The 25,154-nt window shown below is 42.3% G+C and overlaps 2 protein-coding genes across 3 annotated transcripts in view; one reads left to right on the top strand and one right to left on the bottom strand.

The window, feature by feature from the left end:
- LOC139376627 (regulator of G-protein signaling 9-like) overlaps positions 1–13,016 on the bottom strand; it is a 19,092-nt gene extending 6,076 nt beyond the window's left edge. The window contains exons 1-14 of one of the 2 annotated variants that reach the window (XM_071119423.1): positions 12,701–13,016; positions 7,512–7,608; positions 6,407–6,457; positions 5,991–6,097; positions 5,846–5,897; positions 5,657–5,715; positions 5,499–5,575; positions 5,320–5,401; positions 1,524–1,586; positions 1,036–1,065; positions 848–909; positions 537–650; positions 308–423; positions 1–21 (exon numbers count right to left, since the gene is read on the bottom strand). The exon at positions 1–21 is cut by the window's left edge and continues 67 nt beyond it. In XM_071119423.1, coding sequence (XP_070975524.1) covers positions 1–21; positions 308–423; positions 537–650; positions 848–909; positions 1,036–1,065; positions 1,524–1,586; positions 5,320–5,401; positions 5,499–5,575; positions 5,657–5,715; positions 5,846–5,897; positions 5,991–6,097; positions 6,407–6,457; positions 7,512–7,596 — 919 coding nt within the window. In that variant the 5' untranslated portion in view covers positions 7,597–7,608; positions 12,701–13,016. Of the gene's footprint in view, positions 22–307; positions 424–536; positions 651–847; positions 910–1,035; positions 1,066–1,523; positions 1,587–5,319; positions 5,402–5,498; positions 5,576–5,656; positions 5,716–5,845; positions 5,898–5,990; positions 6,098–6,406; positions 6,458–7,511; positions 7,609–11,598; positions 11,877–12,700 lie in introns of those variants that run through there. The other variant, XM_071119422.1, reaches the window with a different exon arrangement.
- On the top strand, positions 12,784–24,807 carry LOC139376628 (guanine nucleotide-binding protein subunit alpha-13-like). The gene is made up of 6 exons (XM_071119425.1): positions 12,784–13,089; positions 13,676–13,902; positions 21,832–21,882; positions 21,987–22,187; positions 22,319–22,453; positions 22,676–24,807. Exons 1-6 carry the CDS (start codon positions 12,807–12,809, stop codon positions 22,910–22,912), a joined length of 1,134 nt encoding a protein of 377 aa, XP_070975526.1. The 5' UTR covers positions 12,784–12,806; the 3' UTR covers positions 22,913–24,807.
- The last annotated feature ends 347 nt before the right edge of the window (positions 24,808–25,154 follow it).

Raw genomic sequence — 25,154 nt, 5'->3', positions numbered from 1 at the left:
CCCAGAACGCCAGGTTCTCACCTGCCAATAAATCAATCCATTAACTAATCAATCAACCAGCCTCTCAAACTTTAGTTGTATAATGTCAATCCCCTAAAAGAACAAGCAGAGGCACCTTGAAAAGACCCAGACTGTTGGGTGTAAAATGGGACATGCCTGCCTAAAATCATGTAAAACATTTTTTATTTAACCATGTTAGTCTCGTTGAGATAAGATTACATTTTTCAAGAAATGGACGAAGACATAATATCATAACACCATTGTTGCAATGTTTTCCCAATGTTGCCGTAACGCTGTAGCAACGTACCGCTGAACTCCTTCTTGAGGAAGAGTCTGAAGTCATCTCTGCCTCGAGGGTCAGAGAGCAGCTCCCCAAAACTGAAGGTCCACCTCTCCACACGCATCTTGGTAGGAATTCCCACACTGACACACACACACATATGAACGTCCACGTTTTGATATCAGTTCAGATAATACATTCTACAACGACAGGTAGGACAGGGATAGTAAGCTGGACAGTTAGGGATCAGACTCACTTCGCCATGTTGAGAAACCAGTAGGTGACATCATCAGTTACCCAGGGGTTGCTAGGGAGACAGGGGGCTAGGAAAGGGTCGTGCTTATTATAGGTGACAGAGTACTTCACAAGACTGGAGAAAAGAGAAAACAAACACAAGAAACAACTGCTATGTTGGAGAGAATGGAGAATTATGCTTTTTAGCACCTAGTTGATCACCATTAATCTCATGGTGATCTTAATCGCATGGTGATCGTATAGGATTTCAGCTTTTAACCCTAGGTGTGATGGATTGTCAAACGTGGTGACATCTAAACTATAGTGACATACGCTCCGATAGACACAGATGACTTGACCCTCGGCCTCATGATGGACTGCTGCGTAAAAATCATCTACAGGACACAGGGGAAAAGGAATATTCATCAACACAGCCAAAAGGAAGGAGGAACTGTTCATATGTACATTTAGGGTAAATGTTATATGCTAATTATTTTAGGATGTTAAAAGTTGTTTCTCACAATTCTTCTGAAGAAGTCTGAAGTTTGTTTCTGGGAAATAAAACAATGATTTGGTAATATATAACAGCAGAATGGACAGCTGCAGTAAACTTTGCATTTATTGTGCGCGTCTGTCTGTGTGTGTAGAAGTATTCTTCAAAGTTACGACTGTAAGAGAGGCATTGAAGAAAACCTGCAGACAGAAAAAGAGAGGGGGGAAAAATAATATTGATGAATTCAAACAGAAATAAAACGAAGGTGTGATGTGATTGGTTAACAGAGACTACAGTAATGGGGAAGGGGGGGGGGGGGCAGGAAGAGGGGTATGTACCTGTATTTAGTGTCAGATTACCAAGGTAGAAATCCTCTTATCAAATATAAGCAGATTGAATACCACCTTGTCCTTGCTAGGTCACACAGGCAATGATACTGTGGCTACAATATACCCCCACATGAGCAGGCTAATCCACACACACATACACACACAAACAGCGGGACTAACCTGTTACCTCCTCTGTGTTGGGGTCTACCATGCGTTCAAGTCCGTAGTCCATTGCACTGACGGTCCCTGGCTACAGACAGACAGACAAAACATTAAGTAATGTGCACGGTATGATTCGATATTTTCATGTTTTGGTTTGTGGTTGATATCAGACAGAGGAATAAGCTAGGCCCCCAACCCCACTGCCCCCCCTCATGAGACTACCCAGGATGCATCACTCTCTACCCATGATGCTTCGTTAGTAGCCTGTCTGTCCAGTTGTGAAAGGCCAGAGCTCCTCCCTGCCGAGAAACACATCATCTCACCTGGAGATATATTCACCTGTCAGCAGTCACAGTACAGGAATAGTGTTTCTGATAATATATCTGTCTACATGGAACGCAGGTTCAAGTTATCGCCCCATAGTGACCTTGTGTGTAATTAAACACATGCAGCTTTTCTTCTGTCATTACTTGTTGCCCTAGAAGACTAAATATCCCTTGCTCATCAGAAAATGGCATACATCGATAGAGTTACAGTTTTTTCCGATTGCTAAACGACAGTGGACACAACTGGAGTCACATGCGCAAAACTCTAACTACAGTCTGCACAGCAGCAGTTCATGTGGACCAAACTCTAGTTTGTTTTTCATTGCTTGAACACAGTTTTCAAAACTCTACACACTTATCCCATGACTTTAACCACAACCTGCACAACACTGTGGATTTACAGCACTTTGTTCAAATGCTAACACACTGCTGTCAAAACTGTGAACCACACATTCAAAACGGACTAGATTTCAGCCTTGTGCCTTTCAAACACTGCTGATTGCAATTTCAGCTGAAAGGCTAAGCAGGTGTCTTGTTTTAGACTTGTTACTGAACACACACACATATTACAGTATATATAGGTAGAGCTCAGAAAGACTCATTTTGGAAATAGAACAAGGAAGATGGGTTCGTGGAGGGAGAAGGGTGGCAGGGAGAGGGCGGATGCGTGGAGGAAGACAAAGAAGACAAAGAGCTGTTATTTCAGATGAAATAAGGGCTACACTTATAGACCATGTCGTGAACCATGGTCTCTCATTGAGAGAGGCAGGGTTGAGGGTGCAACCCAATCTGCAAAGATCCACAGTGGCATCTGTAATGCGAATTTTCCATCATGCAAACAGGTGAGAGTTACATCCTTACAGTAAATGAAAACATTACAGGAATCTATTTTGTATTGCAATTATAGAATATTTACACAGATATATATTACAGTAAGTTTGACTGTAAAATATATTTTTACAACAGGACCCAAAGGCTGCCCCCAACAGGGGGAAGAGGAAAAATATTTTCAGATGCGCAGGAAAATGCTATTGTTGACATGGTTGTTGTCAACAATGCAATAAAACTGCGGGAGATTCAAGATAGAGTGCTGGCTGATAATGATATATTTGAAAATGTTAATTCTGTCAGCACAACAACTATTGCTTGAGTCCTAAAGAAACACCAAGTTACAATGAAACAGTTATACACTGTACCGTTCGAGAGAAACAGTGAACGGGTAAAAGAGCAAAGATACCAATATGTCCAGGTAAGACGTCTGAGGTTACGTACACAGCTATACAAAATATTTACAGTAAAAAAAACACTAGCATTTCTACAGTAAAACTGTGCACTTACTGTTTTTCAGAGAGTAATGGAGGTGGAAGCACTGGAAAGACCACATTCATTTGTATTTATCGATGAAGCTGGATTTAACCTTGCCAAAACACGGCGCAGAGGAAGGAATGTTATAGGTCAAAGGGCCATTGTGGAGGTTCCAGGCCAAAGGGGGGGAAATATCACCATGTGTGCTGCAATGGCCAATGATGGTTTGCTTCTCAACACACCACTCATTGGCCCATACAACACAGAAAGGCTTATAGCTTTCCTAGAACAGCTCTATGCTCAGCTAGTGCCAGCAGAACAGGGGGAGCCAGTAAGAAACCCCCAAGTTTTTGTCATAGTTTGCGATAACGTTGCTTTTCACCACTCTGCAGCTGTCACAGATTGGTTTGCAGCACATCACAGATTTATGGTTTTGTACCTGCCTGCATATTCACCCTTCCTCAACCCAATAGAGGAGTTTTTCTCTGCCTGGTGGTGGAAAGTGTTTGGTCACCACCCACATGACCAAATGTCTCTTTTGGAAGCCATGCGTGCCGGATGTGAGGACACGAGTCCAGAGGACTGCCAGGGATGGATAAGGCACTCCAGAAGGTTCTTCCCCAGGTGCATGGCAAGAGAAAACATTAGATGTGATGTTGAAGAAAACCTGTGGCCTGATGCTAGAGAGAGGCAGGATTAGCCCCTCAATTATTTGTTCGAATTACAGTATGTACTTTTAGTTTCTACCTTTTTTTTCTCATTACTGTAATTCCGTAAATTACTACAGACTATTGAAGCAAACTGCTCATTTTTATTTACCTTAAAGAATTGTTATGTTCTAAAAATTGTAATAAATCATGTGAAAGAATGTCACTCTTTTCTTTGAAGAAAATATTACTTTGTATGAAGTCACTGAAATTGTTCAAACTGTAAAGATGAAAAGTTTGTATTTTCTGTATTGGTGTTTGATGCTAGTGTTTTTACTCTCAGTGTGTTCTGAGTGACAGTGTGTGTTATCTCAGTGAGGGTTGTGCATAGTGTTTGGCTGCACTGAGCGTGTTTTGAGCCATGTGTTAAGAGTTGTGTTGCTTGGAATGAGTTTTGCAGGTGATATGAACTGTTTAGCTCAGGTGACTGTTGGTAGTGCAGACTGTAGTTAGAGTTTTGCACATGTGACTCCAGTTGTGCCCACTGTCGTTTAGCAATCGAAAAAAACTGTAATACTTCAAATCGATCTTTAAAGTTCTCTCTTTCATCATTGCTTCTCTTGCATAGCAAAGACGTTAAGGAACCCGGGAGAAAATGCAATAACTCAACCCTTTTTTTTGGACCAAACAACATCAGTTTTACTGGTTTTAAGGGAATTAAAACGACTTCGGCTTGGATGCATATTTTATGTGGTTGAAATACTATCAGCCTTTATGACGCTGATAAAGATAGAGCCTTTACAGACGGTCCCTATCGCACATTCACATTCTCTCAAGATGCTGAAAGAAATAAATCCTATTTCTCCACTCCTGTTCCCGAGTCAAAATGTACATTTGGTGTATCATTTTACTGCAAGAAATGCTTCATTCTGCAGTAGTGAAATATTACATTAGAGGTTGTAGAACTGCAGTCAGCGTCCAGATTTCAGTTACTATTCCATTTAACCCATCTGAACACCACATTTCCCTTGACGTGCCCCGTCTTGTGACTGTCAAATTTGTACAGCACCTCACAATCATCACACATAACATCTTTCGTAAAGATTAGGCTACTGTACTGGCCCTCCCTTCTCTTTATTTTCAGCTCTCCATTTCCAAGCTTTTTTCTTATTGAATTCAACTCCGATATTGTCCTTTTTGCCTCAGTGGATCAACGTTAACTTATTCTGCCCAAGATCCCAAAAGAATTTGGCAATTGGCGTGTATTTGTTTCACTACAGATAAGACCTAAAGCTTAGGCTTACACACTAATGTCAGATAAAAAAAATAATGAAAGAAAAACCTCAATGTAGCCTATAGATATTAATTGCAAAATAATGATATATTTATTACATTTGAAAGCAGCTTTTTCTCTTTATTCAACCTGCCCGCCACCCTCCCGCACTTAATCCACACAATATTTCATGACCCTAAACCCGCAGATATAAACGCGGAGGCATTGGGTTATGAGTCAACCCACACATCACTAGTGTGTGTGTCTCACCGGAGGTCTGTGTACCACCCAGTAGGCTCTCTCCTGGCAGTCAAACACCACGCGATCCGGCTTTTTCCTCTCCTTCCCCGCCCTGCACACAGACACACACAAAACAGTCAAATTTTCCAAGTACACAGTCCGTCTGTGGATGAATGTATGACAGTGTAGTCTATTTCTGCCAGACTAACCTGTACTGTTCTTTAGCCTGCATCACAATGAAGTCCCACTTATGATTCATCCACTTGTGAAGACTGTTATACTGCACCTGAAGACAACAGAGTAGTGTGTTACTACTTCCACATTAGATAGATGTGTGTGCATGCATGCACGTGTGAATGCCTCTCACCTGTTCATACAGCGCCAGTATTCCTTTCTTGCGGATGTTCCTCTTAGCCAGGTATATTGCTGAGAAATAAACATGATTTTCATTTTATTTTGTATTTTTTTTGACTTAAACTTATTTGTCCGCAATGTAGATGACCTAACAATAAAGAAAACTTTAACTCTGTTTTGTCTTGTTCTGTGTGCATCTCACCATAGTCTGTGTCCTCTACAGGCCACTGCTGGGCTGGCCAGAAGTATGGTGTCTGAGAAAAGACAAAAAGCACAGAGGTTTGGCATAGAGTTAGGTGTAAGGGGGTTGGTTAAGCTTAAGATTCATGAGGTGTTGTCATTGTTACCTGAAAGCGGTAGAGAGACGCGTCTGGTTTGATGACTAGTCGCTTATGATCCTGGAGGGGGTAGATGTACCCAAATGCCACCAACATGGTGCCCAGAGCCCACGCCTCTACACAGAGGGGGAAGAAGAAGAGAAAGGGAGAGAAAAAGAGAAAAGGGGTGGGTGTTCAGGAACCATAATACTAGACAGCTCTCTATGTGTGTGTGTGTGTGTGTGTGTGTGTGTGTGTGTGTGTGTGTGTGTGTGTGTGTGTGTGTGTGTGTGTGTGTGTGTGTGTGTGTGTGTGTGTGTGTGTGTGTGTGTGTGTGTGTGTGTGTGTGTGTGTGTGTGTGTGCGTGTGTGTGTGTGTGTGAAGCGTGTGTGCGTGCGTGCGTGCGTGTGTGTGTGTGTGTGTGTCTGAGAAGAAAGCTCTTTTACCTTCTGCCTCTATACTGTAGCAGTTGGTCAGCCATGCCACAATGTTCTCACCTGGAGAAGGTGACAACAAACAGCTATTGTAGAGATTTAACATCACATGTATGACATCAAGACTCATTGGTTTAACTGTCACGTGTGCTCCCTCTCCGGCCTCTAGGTCACCAGTCTGCTTCCCCAGTTGTCATTGTGTCTGTATTTGTTTCAGGTCAGTGCGCTGTCAGTGTTATGTGTTTGTTTCATTTATTAAATGTATTCCCTCCCTGAACTTGCTTCCCGACTCTCAGCGCACATCGTCACAGTAACAGTGGAGTGGCAGTGGAGAGGAGAGAGGGGTGATACTGTATATAAATGCCAGACGCCTGCCTCAGAGAAACAACTGCTGTGACAGTCAATATGAGAGGAGAGGAGGAGACAGCTATTATTTTGCCAACTAAATTTCTCTATAGGGATACTGGAAATTATTCCAGTAAGCTATTTAATTCAAGTGAGAATGCCCTCGAAGCCACTTTTTGGAGGATATATTGGCATGCGTGTTTAGGCCCAAGACGACGTCGAGCACTGGCAAACTGTGCCAATATATCCTTCAAACACCGGCTGTGTGACCATTATCACTTTTATACAACAGGTTACCAACATATTCAAATAATGATTGACATACAGCATTTTCATGAAAAACATTATTTTCATTCTTCCAAGAGATAGTCCCGGCCCACCCGTTGTATAATCTATACTATGCTACGCTATTCTATGTTTTACCAATCCCAGACGACATGCTGTTACAGTGTCTGTTATCAAGGATGATTTTACCAGAAACGGACCAAGCTGAAGTTGTATCATTAAAACTCAAGAGTATACAGTAGGTTCTTTAGCCATCTCTCTCTCATCTTTCTCTCCTTTACTGCTCTTCCTCCTACTCTCACTACCTCCCTGTCTCCCTATGCCCCCCCCCCCCCCCACTCTCCTTCTCGACCAGAGGTTGTCAAGGCGATATAATCTTGAGCTCAAGACTTGGGGAAAAAAGGTCCTGTGGTCTGTAGGAGTTACCTAACCTATGGCAGCCACTATCTGAGAGTCTTTTTCTGTTTTCTTCTTTGTGTGTGTTTACCTGTGATAGCGTGAGGTATAGTAGTGCTAACCAGTCTCTGGGGTTGTGACTTGACTCCAGTCTTTGGATCCTGCATCTCCAGCATCACAGACTCCACCTTGCAGACAGCAGGAAAACAGGTCATAAAGACAACAGACATTCACCACTACAGAGGCGGGGTCACTGAGACAACGGGTTGTCAAGAAAACAGGTTACCATGACAACAGGACAGGCAGTCAACAGGATACTATGATAATGAGACAGGTCAGATCCATATGCATAGAATTACATCTATAGAATCCTATTACTTTTCAATAGAACTATTACTATTAAAGGGACATTTCACCCTGGGGGAATCCAGTCTCGTTTTCATCATGTCTGGGGCATTCCTAGGACAGTGAGATGTGTTTCACACATAATTGCCCAAAAGGAAGGCGGGTCAGGGCTTCACGCACTGGATGATACACCTTATGACGGCTTCCGGTATATTGATGGAGGGAGTACATGTCGGCGGAATCAGATTCTGTACCACTTACATCAAAATACAGAACAATACACAGTTTAACCACCCCACTAATTGTATTAATCAGGGGGTTTGTTTGTAGTGATTGAGTAGGGAAACAGTTGCGGGAAAGGTTCTGACAGGTGGGCGTGTCTCTTAAAAGGAACTACACTGGACCTTGTGCAAACTGGAAACCGCATATCCTGGCTACAAGGCCCTCCCTTTGGCAAATCAGATCATGACTCCATTCTGCTCCTCCCTTCCCATAGGCAGAAACTCAACCAGGATGTACCCATGCTAAGGTCTATTCAACGCTGGTCTGACCAATCGGAATCCATGCGTCAAGATTGTTTTGATCACGCGGACAGGGATATGTTCCGGGTTGCCTCTGAGAATAACGTTGATGTATACACTGACACGGTGACTGAGTTCATCAGGAAGTGTATAGGGGATGTTGCTCCCACTGTGACGATTAAAACCTACCTAAACCAAAAAACCATGGATAGATGGCAGGATTCACGCAAAACTGAAAGAGTGAACCACTGCATTTTACCATGGCATGGTGACTTGAAATATGGTCGAATACAAACAGTCCAGTTATGCACTCCATAAAGCAGGCAAAATGTCAGTACAGAGACAAAGTGGAGTTTGCATACCGCCACAATAGATCCACAGATCGCAGTTGCATTGTACACTGCCCTATCCCATCTGGACAAGAGGAATACCTATGTAAGAATGCTGTTCATTGACTACAGCTCAGCCTTCAACGCCATAGTACCCTCCAAAATCATCATTAAGCTTGGGGCCCTGGGTCTGAACCCCGCCCTGTGTAACTGGGTCCTGGACTTCCTGACGGGTCACCCCAGGTGGTCAAGGTAGGCAACAACACCTCCACTACGCTAATCCTCAACACAGGGACCCCCCAAGGGTGCGTGCTCAGCCCCCTCTTGTACTTCCTGTTCACCCATGACCATGTGGCCACACACACCTCCAACTCAATCATCAGGTTTGCAGACGATACAACAATGGTAGGCCGGATTACCAACAACGACAAGACAGAGGTGAGGGCCCTGGTGGAGTGGTGCCTGGAAAATAACCTCTCCCTCAACGTCAACAAAATGAAGGAGCTGATCATGGACTTCAGTTGACAGCAGAGGGAGCACGCCCCCATCAGTGCCTCTTCAACCTCAGGAGGGTGAAGTAATAAAGACCCTTACAAACTTTTACAGATGCACCATTTGGAGCATCCTGTCGGGCTGTATCACCGACCTGGTACGGCAACTGCACCGCAGGGCTCTCCATAGGGTGGTACGGTCTGCCCAACACATCACCTGGGGCACAATGCCTCCCCTCCAGGACATCTACAGCACCCGGTGTCACAGGAAGGCCAAGAAGATCATTAAGGACCTCAGCCACCCGAGCCACGTCCTGTTCACCCCGCTACCATCTAGAAGGCGAGGTCAGTACAGGTGCATCAAAGCTGGGACCAAGACAGAAAAACAGCTTCTCTCACAAGGCCATCAGACTATTAAATAGCCATCACTAGCCAGCCTCCACCCAGTACCCTGCCCTGAACTTAGTCACTGTCACTAGCCGGCTACCACCCTGCTATTCAACCCTTCACCTTAGAGGCTGCTGCCCTATGTACATAGACATGGAACACTGGTCACTTCAATATAGTTTACATATTGTTTTACCCAGTTCATATGTATACTGTATTCTAGTCAAGGCCATCCTATTCAACTATTGCTGCACATATACTATTATATCCTAAGTATTCTTCAGATATACGATATATTCTATCCACATACTGTCCATAATGGCTGTATATCCCATCACATATATGCATACATACATACATACATACATACATACAGACATACATACATACATACACACACACATACACACATACACACACACACACACACACACACACACACACACACACACACACACACACACATACATACATATATTCAGTATCAGTCAAAAGTTTGGACACACCTACTCATTCAAGGGTTTTTCTTTATTTTACTATTTTCTACATTGTAAAAAAGTAGTGAAGACATCAAAACTATGATATAACACATATGGAATCAGGTAGTAACCCAAAAAGTTTTGCCGGCCTTCAACTTCGTCTCGGGTCAAACATCCGTGCCAATATATCCTCCCAACACCGGCTTCTTGGAAATTATCATTTAATTGTACTCCGGACTCCGACACTGCTCGACCTAATATACCGTTGAAGTCGGAGGTTAACATACACCTTAGCCAAATACATTTAAACTCAGTTTTTCACAATTCCTGACATTTAATTCTAGTAAAAATTCCCAGTCTTAGGTCGGTTAGGATCATCACTTTATTTTAAGAATGTGAAATGTCAGAATAATAGTCCCATGGTGTTTAATAGTCCCTAATAGTCCCATGGTGTTTATACTTGAATACTATTGTTTGTACAGATAAACGTGGTACCTTCAGGAGTTTGGAAATTGCTCCCAAGGATGAACCAGAGTTTTAATGACTCCAACTTAAGTGTATGTAAACTTCCGACTTCAACTGTATCTATATTTCTTAATTCCATTCTTTTACTTTTAGATTTCTATGTATTGTTGTGTATTGTTAGATATTACTCAACCGCTAGGAACACAAGCATTTCGCTAAACCCGCAATAAACATCTACTAAATATGTGTATGTGTCTAATACAATTGTATTTGATTTGCTGGTTGCAAGGACACACCCAAGAAACACCCACATCATACCACATCCCCAAGTCAACTCATGTTTGGTTTATGTCATGGCCACCAGCATTTCTTGAGGAGCAACTTAGAAAACGAGGCCAAATCAGCGGGTGCAGTTCCCCTTTAAGTTACACAGAGAACCCAGTTTTAGTAGCCTGTTGGTAACAGAAGCTGGCACAACAAGCATGGTCCCGGCTGGGAATGCAACAAGAGTTTGTCCTGTCCAGTACGGTTAGTACAAATGGGTTGGATTATCTGCTGGCTGCTGGAGGTGCTAATACTAATCACACAATAGTAGATCAGATAATACTGATCACACACTCGGTGACCTCATCACTGAGTAGCAATACAATGGTAGAGAGAACACAGTGTCAGTCAAAGCCAAAGCTACAGTACAAGTTTGTGAAATGCTGTTCACGGAAGTAATGTACTTACACTTTGCACATTGAGGATAGGTGGTCTCATTTTACGGCATAGGCTAGCTCTCTCACACTCTTATTGACACCTGTGAAACAACTAAACATGACTAGCTGGTTAACTGTAAATATAGACAGGCTTTCCTGGGAATTATGTTTTGTGATATGTGGCAACAAATCCATAACAGCTGAGTTTTTAAAAAATGGCTGTAGGAGAATATGGCATGTTATGATTTTTTGTTGTTGTAATCATTATGTATTATTATCATATAGGTGCACTGGGTCGACAACCCGGATAATAATACAAAACATCAGATCCCACTGCCCAGCGTGTGATGAAAGAATAGTCGATATATATTTTGATGACTAAATATAGCAACACACCGTAGCCTAGATGTCTGCATCTGCCCAGTAGCATAACGATCTCTGATTGGGCTAACCTACCTACCTTTTTGAGACATGTCATCCTCGGTCGGAACCTCTGTCCATGATCCCGTACGTTTCTGATGGTCATGTTGTCTGCCTTCCTCCCCTATTATTCACTATGATAACGGCTACACTCTGAATGAATGTAGCCTAATATTTCTCCAGCCAAAGGGAAGACGCTAGATGCGAAGGAATACGCGAGTAGGTTATCAATACAATGACCAGCATGCATCGATAGGGATGGAGAGGGAGATCGTATTAGCCAATCCGGGCACGGTTCTATATTCCCACCAGTGAACCACCTGTCTGTCTGCCATAGCCTGCTATATGAAGTAAGGTAACCGATATGCTCTGCATTTATGCAACTGTGTGGTGTGACCACCAGGTGGGGACATTGGATCATTACACCTCAGAGCCTAAATGATTCATGATCAAGTCATGATTGTAATTTGACAGTGTTGAATTGTTCTGTTAAATGTTACATTAGGGCTTTGATGTGATGTGAATAATAAGGTATTTCAATGTTATAATTTTAGGAACAGCTATTTTGTTTAATTTGGTCAACTTTGGTAAAAAAAAAAAAAAGTGGTCTAAATGAGGATGTAAAAAAGTTTTATCAGGGCAAAATGAAAAGAATAATCACATAGTTAAGTGATGAAATTAATGTATTAATTTTGCTTTGCAAGAAAGGCATTATATGCTAGATTTGTAGACTGTACTGTCATCCAAAGCACACTTTTTGGTTATATAAAAGATAGGGGTTTGCCCAAAGGCTTGGTCCTGTGTGTGTGCGTGTGTGTGTGTGTGTGTGTGTGTGTGTGTGTGTGTGTGTGTGTGTGTGTGTGTGTGTGTGTGTGTGTGTGTGTGTGTGTGTGTGTGTGTGAACATTAACATAGGCAGCCCAATACATCCAAACATTTTCAATAATTTCAAGTAGGTCCCTCCCCATTTCGTTCCGTTTGCTTCCGTTACTAAACGTTTTGCAACAAATAATGCAATAAATACACCCCTGATATTTTTTCCACGTATTGGTATTTTGTTCAATCAGATCAGCTCTTTCTACAACAATTGGGTAAAAGATCAGAATTGGGCTGCATGTGTAAACGCAGCCAGTGTGTACTTACATAGAAATCATTGTATTTCTATGGTGTAGAGTAGACAGTAGCGTGTCCGCGCTCCTCACATGAACGCGCAAACTCTCTCCCGTGTATCGATGAAGCTGGTTGAAACATGGCGGATTTCCTGCCGACCCGATCCGTACTAAACCACTACTTCCCCGCTTGTCTGCTTACCAACACCGAGGTGGAACAGCTGAGGAAATCTAAGGCGATTGACAAAAGTATTTCCCGGGACAAAACCTACGTGAAACGACTAGTGAAGATACTTTTACTGGGCGCGGGCGAGAGCGGCAAGTCCACTTTCCTCAAACAGATGAGGATTATCCACGGGCAGGACTTCGACCAGCAAGCTCGAGAAGAGTTCCGGGCAATAATTTACAGCAATGTTATCAAAGGTAACTAGGGAGAAAGTCTACGGGACTATATCTAAAAAAAGCTACATTAACATTCTTAACGTTCGTCTTTCTGGCCCGACTGTAACTTGAGTGGTGAAAACTTTTTGGCAAAGTTTCCATTATGTTTATAAGTGGAGCTGCTATCCGAAGGTAGCAGCAGATTAGCTCGCTAACTGTTACTGTATGGGGTTTAGCTTCAGAAATACAAATTCCCCGTTTAGTGGAGGAACGCCCGTGTTGATGACTATCGACTAGTGTGGGAGTATCGCCGTTTCTAATGTAAAATTGCCATTTTATCTTATAACTGGCTAACTAAATCAGATATACTTGAGAAAATATGACTTCCTGCTGCCAGCTCTAAAATTCAACTCATCTAACGTTATTCTTTGAGGGTTTTTTTCAGTGTCGTTTGAACAGTGGTGTAACATGCCTCCAGAGTGACCAAACTATCTAACTGTGGTTTATATCCTCGAACAAAAATACTTATTTTAAATCAGCCTTGTTGCCTTCTGATACTTGTCAGATAGGGTTGTGGGCCACAGACCCCTGTGTGTATTTAACTCTAAACCCTATCTCTCCCCTTCAGGTGTGCGTGTGTTGGTTGATGCACGGGAGAAGCTTCAGATCCCCTGGGGTTCCTCTGACAACCAGGTGCACGGAGACCATGTGATGTCATTTGACACACGATCTTCGATGATGGTGCACGGCCAGGTGGAGACGAGCGTGTTCCTCAAGTACCTGCCCTCCATCCAGGCCCTGTGGGCTGACGTTGCCATACAACACGCCTACAACAGACGCAGGGAGTTCCAGCTGGTCAGTACACACACGCATGCACAGATGCACACAGACTCATCAGGCCTCTGCAGACTGGCTGAGCTGAAGTAAAAGTGAAACTGAGTAGAGACCAGAGACTTGCGGCTGCTTCCTCCCTTGTCTCTCAATGGCTCTCTCTGCATGTGTGTGAGGTTGGTGTGTGTGTCGGATGCTCAAGCTGCACGTGCGTCAGTCTGTTAGCTGTGCCGACCTCAGCTCTCCTCTATTGACACCTGGTCTTTCCTAACACACACACTAGGGCTGGGAATTGCTAGGGACCTCACAATACAATATTGTCAAGATACTTAGGTACTGCTGTGATATGTATTGAGGTTTTATCATGATTCTGTGTATTGCGAATCGGTACTGTAATTTTTGATTGTGTTCGATGTAATGCTCACTCTGTCTGCTGCAGAAGAACAAGGAAGAGCCGTGAGAAAATGAGTTGGGGTCATGGAAATTAATGCTGATAACATTGTCAGTTAGCGTACACAGATTTGCAGACGTTATCGCAGGTGCTGTGAAATGCTTGTGTTTCTAGCTCCAACAGTGCAGTAATACCTAGCAATACAAGCAATGCACACATAATCCAAAAAGTAAAAAGAAAGAAATTAAGAAATGTCGGAACGAATCGAATTAGCATCCCAAATAGCACAGGTTGGCTCACCATAACATGGAGAACAAGCTATAGATATAAAAATACTTGAGTATTGGTTTGTTGGTGAGATCGAGTATGATTTGTGCTGGAATGCTGATCTGCTTACAGGTAGAACACACACTCACTCAAAGCCCTGTACCGGCTGCATTCAACACTAACACTGACATAAAAGTGACATAGCAGCAATACAGCAGTGACAGCCAGATTTACAGGATGCCAAGGAGCTATATAAGTCAGTGTCAGGCCTGAAATTTCTTGATTTTTAGGGGCAAGGCCATCAACACTCTCCTTGGTCAAATAGCCCTTACACATCCTGGAGGTGTGTTTTGGGTCATTGTTTGATAGTCCCACTAAGGGCAAACCAGATGGGATGGCATATTGCTGCAGAATGCTGTGGTAGCCTTGCTGAATTCTAAATAAATCACTGACAGTGTTACCAGCAAAGCACCATCACACCACCTCCTGCATGCTTCACGGTGGGAACCACACATGCGGAGATCATCCGTTCACCTACTCTGTGTCTCACAAAGACACTGCGGTTGGAACCAAAAATCTAATATTTGGACTCATTAATGTCCATTGCTCGTGTTTCTTATTGTTATTGGTGTCCTTTAGTAGTGGTTTCTTTGCAGCAATTTGACCATGAGTCTCCTCTGAACAGTTCTGTTCTGTCTGTTTGTTGAACTCTGACGCTTTTATTTGGGCAGCTTCTGAGGTGCAGTTAACTCTAAATAACTAATCCTCTGCAGCAGAGGTAACTTTTTTTTACCTTTCTTTAACTAGGCAAGTCAGTTACAAACAAATTCTTATGTACAATGATGATCTACCGGGGAACAGTGGGTTAACTGCCTTGTTCAGGGGCAGAACGACTGACGTTTACCTTGTCAGCTCTGGGATTCGATCTAGCAATCTTTTGGTTACTGGCCCAATGCTCTAACCACTAAGCTACCTGCCGCCATAACTCTGGGTCTTCCTTTTCTGTGGCGGTCCTCATGAGTCAGTTTCATCATAGCGCTTGATGGTTTTTGCGACTGCACTTGAAGAAGTTCTTGAAATTTTCCTCATTGACTGGCCTTCATGTCTTAAAGTAATGATGGACTGTCATTTCTCTTTGCTTATTTGATATCTTCTTGCCATAATATGGACTTGGTCTTTTACCAAATAGGGCTATTTTCTGTATACCACCCCCTGCACAACGGATTGGTTCAAACGCGTTAAGAAGGAAAGAAATTCCACATTTAACAAGGCAGACCGGTTAATTGAAATGCATTCCAGGTGACTACCTCATGAAGCTGATTGAGAGAATGCCAAGTGTGCCAAGCTGTCATCAATGCAAAGGGTGGCTACTTTGAAGAATCTCAAATATAAAATATGTTTTGGTTACTACATGATTCCATATGTGTTATTTCATATTTTTGATGTCTTCACTATTATTCTACATTGTAGAATAATAGTAAAAATAAAGAAAACCCCTTGAATGAGTAGGTGTGTCAACTTTTGACTGGTTATATATAGATATATATATTGTTTTCCCCTAACCCTACCAAATCAAATTTTATTGGTCACATTCACGTTTACCAGATGTTATTGTGGGTGTAGCGAAATGCTTGTAAAGTTGCTTAGGAGCTAGAAGCAGAGCTGCCCTATCTGTCGGCGCCATCTTGCTAAGGGCCACTCCTCCCCTAATTGGAGTAAACAACACTTAGGCTTCTACTTCCATCTTATTCATACTATATCAATTTTACAATAGTTCTTTTTGATTTGTTTTTAGTCCCATCCAGCTACTTTCAACCCCTCCCATCTATTTCTGAACATCATCCAGTTTCGATTTGTTTGCCATATATATATTTCAACTGTGCTGTGATGTTTCACAAAAGTTCTGAACCTTTCTATTCTCATAGTTTCTAAAGATTGTAAATTAAAGAAACATTTTTGCTAAGAGTTATTATATATAACTATATATATAATATATATATAATATAGATCAATTTGACTTACTTTTTAAATCGCCCAGCAGTGCTATTTGCACTTAAATGTTGCAATTCTTCAGCCATTCCTTAACCTGTGACCAAAAACAAGCTACATTCGTTGCAAGAATTTTGTATAATAATTTTAAAGTTAAAAACTCAAGTTTTTATCGGTACATTGAAAATCTCTTCCCAGCTATATTGCTATATGGCACAGCTGTCAATACTTTTTTATTCAACCTTTTTATTTAAATAGGCAAGTCGGTTAAGAACAAATTCTTATTTACAATGACGGCCTACCAAAAGGACAAAACACACACCACGACAAGAGATACACTTTATGACAATGAGGCATGACCGTAAGGGGTTCCTTTTATATTTATTTATTTACCTTTTATATTTATCCTTTTTGTCAGACACAATGACAGCCACAGACACAATCCTAGTCATATTAAAAACCCATGCTAGTTGTTGCATTTTTAGACCTTTCTAAATTTCTAAAGGATATTTTCATCTCGCAATTGCGGTGCGCTTTGGAGATTTGGAGTGTAGTGTTTTCCCGCTAATAGCATTTTAGAACATTCACGCTTATAGCCTACTGCCGTTTTGCGCATTCCTGCACTCATAATGTGAAGAAATAGCCTAATATTTTAACATTTTAAGCTAAATGTTCTGATGGATTAAAACAATTATGGGGCATTACGATCACACAAGGGGGCATCGTCAGCCGGGAAGTCAGTCTGAGATGTAACAATTTGTGTTTATAACTCTCTGTGTGTGGGTATGTCAGGATTAACGTAAACCGGTAATAGCAGGCTTTTGGCCAATTTTTTTAAATAAATGAAAATCTGATCAATAAAACTGCCGCCAGCCAATTGTCCGGGAAAGAAAAAAAAATCCCTTTGCTAAATAATGTTTTTTAACCTATTCATTGATTGAAATACCAGTCGATGGAAATGCATTTGACTGGTCATGCTTATCGGTCTATAGGTTAATTTTTGTAGTGCACTGCATATAGAGGCTATGAGCGGAAATCTGTCAGGACAGCGTGAGAGCTCCTGCTGCTGTTGCTACAGCTTCTCAAACAGCTCATTCGTTGGCTGCTGGAGTGAAACGTGATTTTTATAAGCCCAATCATTGTGTAACAATTCTAAATGCAATTGTGTGTTAAGTTTTGATAGCCACGATTTTAAAAGTGCTAAAAACAACAACAAATTTCAACTGGTAATTAAAGCGTGCTTCCCATTCACCATTCAAGTGGATGTATGCAGGCTTCAGTGCATCACACCACTTTGCAATGAGCTGGAGGCAGTATGCATTTTGGAAACATACAGTATACTTCATTGTTTGAAGCCTGAATGTTTTACGTCATATTATGAGGCATGTCTTACCTTGCTTCAAAGTCAAACCCGACCATAGAAACATGGAGGCAATTATTTAATAAAGACTTCCATGTGCCATTGAAACCAGTAGCCTATTTCTCTCATTTGTTTTCAAATAAACTTTCTTTCGTTGTCCAGTAGCCAAAGCCGCAATCCATGCTTATTTCTGCATCTTTAGATCTCACCTCTATCTTAATTTCTAACTGATTTTCATCACTGTCCTTGGAAACAGCTGACATGTATAATGCGCTTTTGACAAGTGTTTTCCTGCTAATTGCATTATGGAACCAACGCACGTTGCGTATTGCCTAGGGTGCGCTGCCTAGGGTGCGCTGCCTAGGGTGCATTGCTGCGCTTTATAATGTGGAGAAATAATAGTTTATCAACATTTTAAGCAAAACTTTCTAGTCTATTACATCAGATTCATTGCTTTAAAAAAATAATAATCATAATTCATACAACCTATCGTCCCACAACTGTCCCAGAGTCTGTTTGGAATTGGCTATTTCTTTCTCGCACAGTACGACAAGCTGATGAATAGAATAGGTAAACTTTTCTATGCTGCTATGGGCAATAATAGATTGACATAGTGACTAGTGATTTTGCTGTTTGTTACTTGTCTTGGCACAGGAAAAGTAAATAACTTCTAACATCTTCAAAGTGCGCATCGGAATTCGTTAAGGACACACGCCATTGCATCCTCGACTTGCATGTTCTGTTAAGATGAATAGGCCTAGCCATAATCTAAATGTGATTTCTGTCATTCTGAGAACCGTGGGTGGGTGCCCTAATCAGGTTACGCACCCAATGCATATGGGTCCGATACATTTCTCAAATGTCCATTAAATTAAAATGCTGCCGATCAGATGTTCGACACCACATTTTCCTAACGGGAATTCTGGTGTGTGTTTACAGTAAGAAGGGAGGCAGGATCTGTTACAGAAAAAAACAAGTTGTGTGCCTAGGTTTCACTTTTGGGTTGTAGCTGAGGCCATCTGTCTAATGATATACTGGTTCCAGTAGCACAGGGCCTGTGTGTATGTTTATCAGTGTGTGTGTATAGTGTAGGCCGTCATTGTAAATAAGAATTTGTTCTCAATTGACTTGCCTAGTTTAATTTAAAAAATAAAGTATTCTGCCTGTATGGACAGACACTTGAGCTCTGGTTTGATCAACTCTACATACTCTAATCTTAGCCTACCGCACACAGACAGACACAGACAGGTTTTTCAGGCCAGGTGAGTTGTAAAGATAAAAGGCGTTTAGTGTTATTATCGAATGTGTACAGTAAAACACACACACACACAGTTGTGATCTAATCATCACAAAGACACAAGAATAGATAGTTTTTTAAATTTACATTTCTGTAGCTTTCAGGGGTAGAGTGAGTACATGCTCTAACACACACACTCAGACTGGAATGTGAGCCAGTCTTGGCTGTGCAGGCTCGTGTTTGGGCACGCCCCACTTACTGAGAAACAACACCAGACCAGGAGGACAGGGTGGAAAACACACCCACACTCCGTTACACATCACACACACATACAGGCACACGAATGCTCACTTCACATGGATGCACTACAGGGGTTGGCAACTTGAGGCCATTCCACTACAAGGGGTTGGCATCATGTGGCCAACCTGGTTTTTGGGGGGGTGGGGGTTTGTTCCAAAAACACTGTAAAATTACCAGGAATTCAGCTACCAATTTGTTTAATTGAGGAAATCTATTCCCAAGTTTTCCCACAAATAAAAATAGACCTATGTGAGCATATTTGATTCTGAGTTTATACATAGTGTAGTGTATTCAGACCCCATGACCTTTTCCACATTTTGTAGCCTGATTCTAAAATAAATAAATACATTTAAAAAATAACATCAATCTACACACACTACCCCATAATGACAAAGCTAAAACAGGTTTTTAGAAGTTTGTGCAAATGTTTAAAACATAAAACCCGATACCTTATTTACATAAGTATTCAGATCCTTAGCTATGAGACTCGAAATTGAGCTAAGTTGTGTCCTGTTTACATCATTCTTGATGTTTCTACAACTTGATTGGAGTCCACCTGGGGAAATTCAATTGATTGGACATGATTTAGAAAGGCACAGAACTGTCTATATAGGGTCCCACAGTTGACAGTGCAAGTCAGAGCAAAAACAAAGCCATGAGGTTGAAGGAATTGTCCGTAGAGCTCCAAGACAGGATTGTGTCGAGGCACAGATCTGGGGAAGGGTACCAAAAAATGTCTGCAGCATAGAAGGTCTTCAAGAAGACAGTGGCCAACATCATTCTTAAATGAAAGAAGTTTGGAACCACCAAGACTCTTCCTAGAGCTGGCCGTCTGGCCAAACTGAGAAATCGGGGGAGAATGGCCTTGGTCAGGGAGGTGACCAAGAACCTGATGGTCACTCTGACAAAGCTCCAGAGTTCCTCTGTGGAGATGGGAGCAACTTCCAGAAGGACAACCTTCTCTGCAGCACTCCACCAATCAGGCCTTTATGATACAGTGGCCAGGCGGAAGCCACTCTTCAGTAAAAGGCACATGAAAACCCGCTTGGAGTTTGCCAAAAGGCACCTAAAGACTCTGACCATGAGAAACAAGATTCTCTGGTCTGATGAAACCAAGATTGAACTCTTTGGCCTGGAGGAAACCTTGCACCATCCCTACGATGAAGCATGGTGGTGGCAGCATTATGCTGTGGGGTTGTTTTCAGTGTCAGGATCAGGGGAAAGATGAATGGATCAAAATACAGAGACATCCCTGATAACAACCTGCTCCAGGGCGTTCAGGACCTCAGACTGGGGGCGAAGGTTCACCTTCCAACAGGACAATGACCCCAAGCACACAGCCAAGACAATGCAGGAGTGGCTTCGGGACAAGTCCCTGATTGTCCTTGAGTGGTCCAGAGCCTGGACTTGAACCTGATCTAACATTTCTGGAGAGATATGAACATTTATGTGCAGCGACGCTCCCCATCCAACCTGACACAGCTTGAGAAAATCTGCAGAGAAGAATGGGAGAAACTCCCCAAATACAGGTGTGCCACGCTTGTAGCGTGGGTATGCCCAAGAAGACTCAAGGCTGTAATCGCTGCCAAAGGTGCTTCAACAAAGTACTGCGTAAAGGGTCTGAATACTCATGCAAATGTAAGATTTAAATTTTAATGTTAATAAATTTGCTAAAATTTATTGGCCTGTATTTGCTTTGTCGTTATGGGGTATAGTGTGTAGATTGATTGGGGGGGAGATTTAATCAATTTTAGAATAAGGCTGTAACGTAACAAATTGTGGAAAAAGTTAAAGAATACTTTCCCAATGCACTGCATAACGTGTCTATGTGAAAACTACTTCAAAGACCCATACATTCAGTTATTCCGAACACACTTGAGCTGAAGAGGGAGGCTCACTCTGCTGGTGCTAGCGCACACGCAAATCAAATATACTTCTGGAACGCCGTTTTAGGGTGTTTACATGCCCTAATAATTTGAAAGATTGCTCAGGAAACCATGTTTTAATTGGCGTAGGTTTACTTCAATTTTTTTAACCTTTTGCCAATTCAAGATAAGCAGAGTAAGGTGTTTTATGTGACTATTGCATAATCTGCCTACTCCCATAATCAGCTTAATATCGAATTATTAGTATGCATGTAAACGTGCTCAATGAAATCAAAGTATGACATTATTGTTATTTTCAAACGTAATCAATATTTAGGCTTAGTTGTTGTCAATGTGGTTTTTCCAATTATTATAATTGAGTTCCGGCCCCCGACCATTCAAATCGGCCCGCGGCTGAATCTAGTTGCCCTACCACTGTAGTACACTCACTCACTCACATGTAGCAGTTTTAGGCTGATGTGTGTACATAATCTGAGTATTAGGATTGACAATGAAGCTAACACACATTTCTCTCCTCTCTCAGGGTGAGTCGGTTAAGTATTTCTTGGACAATGTGGAGAAGCTCGGGGAGCCGGTAAGTTTCTCTCCCTCGCCCTCTTTCCCTCCATAAATCACTCTGCCTCCTTAACACCCCCATCCTCTTCTCCTGTCTTCTACTCATCCCTCTCTCTCCTCCAGAGCTACATCCCTTCCCAGCATGACGTCCTGCTAGCCCGTAAGCCCACGAAGGGCATTCATGAGTATGACTTTGAGATCAAGAGTATTCCCTTCAAGATGGTGGACGTGGGAGGACAGCGCTCGGAAAGACGTCGGTGGTTTGAGTGTTTTGACTCTGTCACCTCCATACTGTTCCTAGTGTCTTCTTCAGAGTATGACCAGGTACACACACAGTGGACATGCACGCACACTGAACACGCTCACCACACACGCCCTCTGTTTCTCTCTCACTGACACACTACCTTATTTATTTATTTATTTATTTCTTTTTTTTTATCCCCTGTGTGTTCTAGGTCTTGATGGAGGACAGGCAGACCAACCGGCTGAGAGAGTCGTTGAACATCTTTGAGACGATTGTCAACAACCGAGTCTTCCTCTCAGTCTCCATCATCCTCTTCCTCAACAAGACTGACCTGCTGGAGGAGAAGGTCTGTACAGTCACATTCCCCGTAATCACAAACTCGTTTACCTAAGATAGTGATGCCTTGAGTAGAATGGACCCTGCTCGCATGAGTCCTCACTGAAGAAAATGGGCTCTTAGCTTTTCAGAGAGAAATATATTGATGTCAAGTATTGTGATTGAGTCCCAACCAACCTTCTGATTGTACTGACGTTCCATGTTATGTTCGGTTGATCCTTGTTCTCGGCAGGTCTTGAATGTTTCGCTAAGTAAATACTTCCCAGAGTACACGGGGCCGGACCACAGCCTGCCGGACGTCCAGAAGTTCCTAGTGGACTGTTTCCGGGAGAAGAGAAGAGACTTGACACAGAAGCCCCTCTACCACCACTTCACCACGGCCATCAACACAGAGAACATCCGCCTGGTGTTCCGAGATGTCAAGGATACTATCCTTCATGACAACCTCAAACAGCTGATGCTCCAGTGAACTATGACCTCCAGAGAGGACCTGAGCAAAACCAGCCTCCGAGAGGACCCCAGAGAGGACTTATTCTCCTGCCTAAAAGAGGACCTGATTGAGGACCTCTCACCTTTAAAAGAGGACCTGCAATAAACCAGACTTTAAGAGGACTTGGTTGAGGACACCCATGCCTTGGGGAGGACTTTGACGTTCCACTTCTGTTTAGATGTTTTTATTTGGTTTTTACTGCCCTGTGGTGAGTGGATGGTCTATAGACTGCTCTGAAGTCAGTTTGGCTAGGGACATGATTGAATGCTGGATACTAAGCTCTGTCCCTGGGTCAGTTTGATGTCTACCCTGATGCCTACCGTGCTGTCATAGCCCCTCTCCTGTCCACTGATCTGTGTGACTAACTGATGGAGAAACCATAATGCCTTCATACAACATCTTAATAACCCTTAATCACTGTGTGTGTGTGTGCGTGCATGCGTGCATGTGTTAATCTGTACTGAGCTATCTGTGTATACCTGTCTAGCCTTAGGTATTTGCGTAAACTATCATTTAATCAATAATGTCCTTGATCACCTACATTCCAATGTGTGTGTGTGTGTGTGTGTGTACAGTTAAATGTCTGCCTTACTATTCCCTGATGGTTAACTTGTAATTCTGCTGTAAGGACACACACACTTGCAGCAGGCAGGCGTGACGGTTAGCTAATATTGTTATCTCAGGGTTGTATGGAGACCATTGTATAAATGTCATTATTGTGTCTGTAGTCTATTGTCGAGACCCCTCAAATTCAAATCTGGCCCTTCATTGCTTTTTTCAATTTTCCCCTTCTATTTAGGGACTGGTTTAGACCTGGGACATCAGGTGGGTGCAATTAATTATCAAGTAGAACAGAACCAGCAGTACTCCATACCTCGTAGGGTAATATTTGAATATCCCTTGTCTATATTGGATACTCCAGGTTAAAGCTTTAGATTCTTAGTTAAATGTCTTCTGTGCGAACCTGTTCTTGGACGTATTCTTTAGGCACGAATTGGAAGAAACGGGCTGCAACGGGGAGGTACTATCTGAACTTGTCCAATAAGAAACGGCTGTTTTCTTTTTTTTCATTGCACAATGTTTTGAAACGTTTTGCCACAGTGTGCCCTAATGAATACAACCCAGAAGAGCAGAGGGGTGTGTCTCAGGCCCTGGGCTGCATTCATTTGGGGAGCAAATGTTATATAACCTTCAGGTAGAGCCATACATGCGTGTTAATTCCTATATGAACGTTCTATAACGCCTCCCTCTCCTCCCCTCCCATTGGTGCCCTTGTAAAGGGATGTGTGTTGCGTTAGACAGCCTCTCTGGCCATCTGTTTGATGTTTATAGTTGTACAGACTGACTCCAATTTATATTCTAGTTGAAATGTTTTTGTTTCTTTCCTGTCTATACTGTAACCTGTGTTGTTGATGACCATAGTGTGTGTGTATACTGTCATAATGTGTATAGGTATGCTGACACTGTAAAATCTGCCACCTTTATAGTGCTGAATGACAGCTTGAGGTTAACTCCAGATCAGCGTTGTAACGTTTCTCTCCTGCTAAATCACACTGTGCCTTCACCAAATGTGTACAAGGATCAACTGATAGTTTTCCTCTAGCTACGGAGATGACGTGTCTTGTCTTTCCACTGTCCCTCTCTGGCCTTGTACATACTGACACCTGATGCCTTAGTTGTAATATAAAACACTTGGTTTACATTCATGTGTAAATGGTTGTTTAAAAAATGGGCAGATGATTATTCGCTGATTGCTGTTTCACACTTTGCCTTGTCATTGAACAGACTATGGACATGTTTCCTTTTTTCTAACAATCAGCGTTCTTCCTTGTTTAATGCCACTTAAACCGTTAAAATAAAACATATTTCTTTAACGAAGTGTGACTTGTCATTCATTCACACCATAGACTATAAAGTAGGGGTTCTCTTGTTCTGGACCAGAAGCCTCCGCCGTGTGCATGCTTCAATGCCCCAAGGTCTGATTAGACTAAGGTTTCTCAAGTTCAGTTGAACTGAAGAGTTCCATCCTCTGACCAGACTGCCTTAAAATGAAATCTAAAAAGGCATTACGTTTGATTGTTTTCCTACTGCTCTACACAACCTGCTCCACATGTCCAATCTGAATGAAGTATAGAAGTGTTTCTAAATGAATATGTGATGATGAGATCTTCATTTTTGTCTTCACACCCCAGAGTTAATGCTTGGTGGAATCACCTTTGAC

This window comes from Oncorhynchus clarkii, chromosome 20 (assembly GCF_045791955.1).
Source record: "Oncorhynchus clarkii lewisi isolate Uvic-CL-2024 chromosome 20, UVic_Ocla_1.0, whole genome shotgun sequence".
NCBI classification, from domain to species: domain Eukaryota; kingdom Metazoa; phylum Chordata; class Actinopteri; order Salmoniformes; family Salmonidae; genus Oncorhynchus; species Oncorhynchus clarkii.
Note: the sequence above shows the minus strand (reverse complement) of the source record. Positions and strands in the feature narration are given on the sequence as shown.

Coding starts and splice junctions, on each gene's coding strand:
- LOC139376628 (XM_071119425.1), top strand. CDS start 12,807: ATGGCGGATTTCCTGCCGACCCGATCCGTACTAAACCACTACTTCCCC. Junction 21,883..21,986: donor TGGAGAAGCTCGGGGAGCCG/GTAAGTTTCTCT, acceptor TCTCTCCTCCAG/AGCTACATCCCTTCCCAGCA. Junction 22,188..22,318: donor CTTCTTCAGAGTATGACCAG/GTACACACACAG, acceptor TGTGTGTTCTAG/GTCTTGATGGAGGACAGGCA.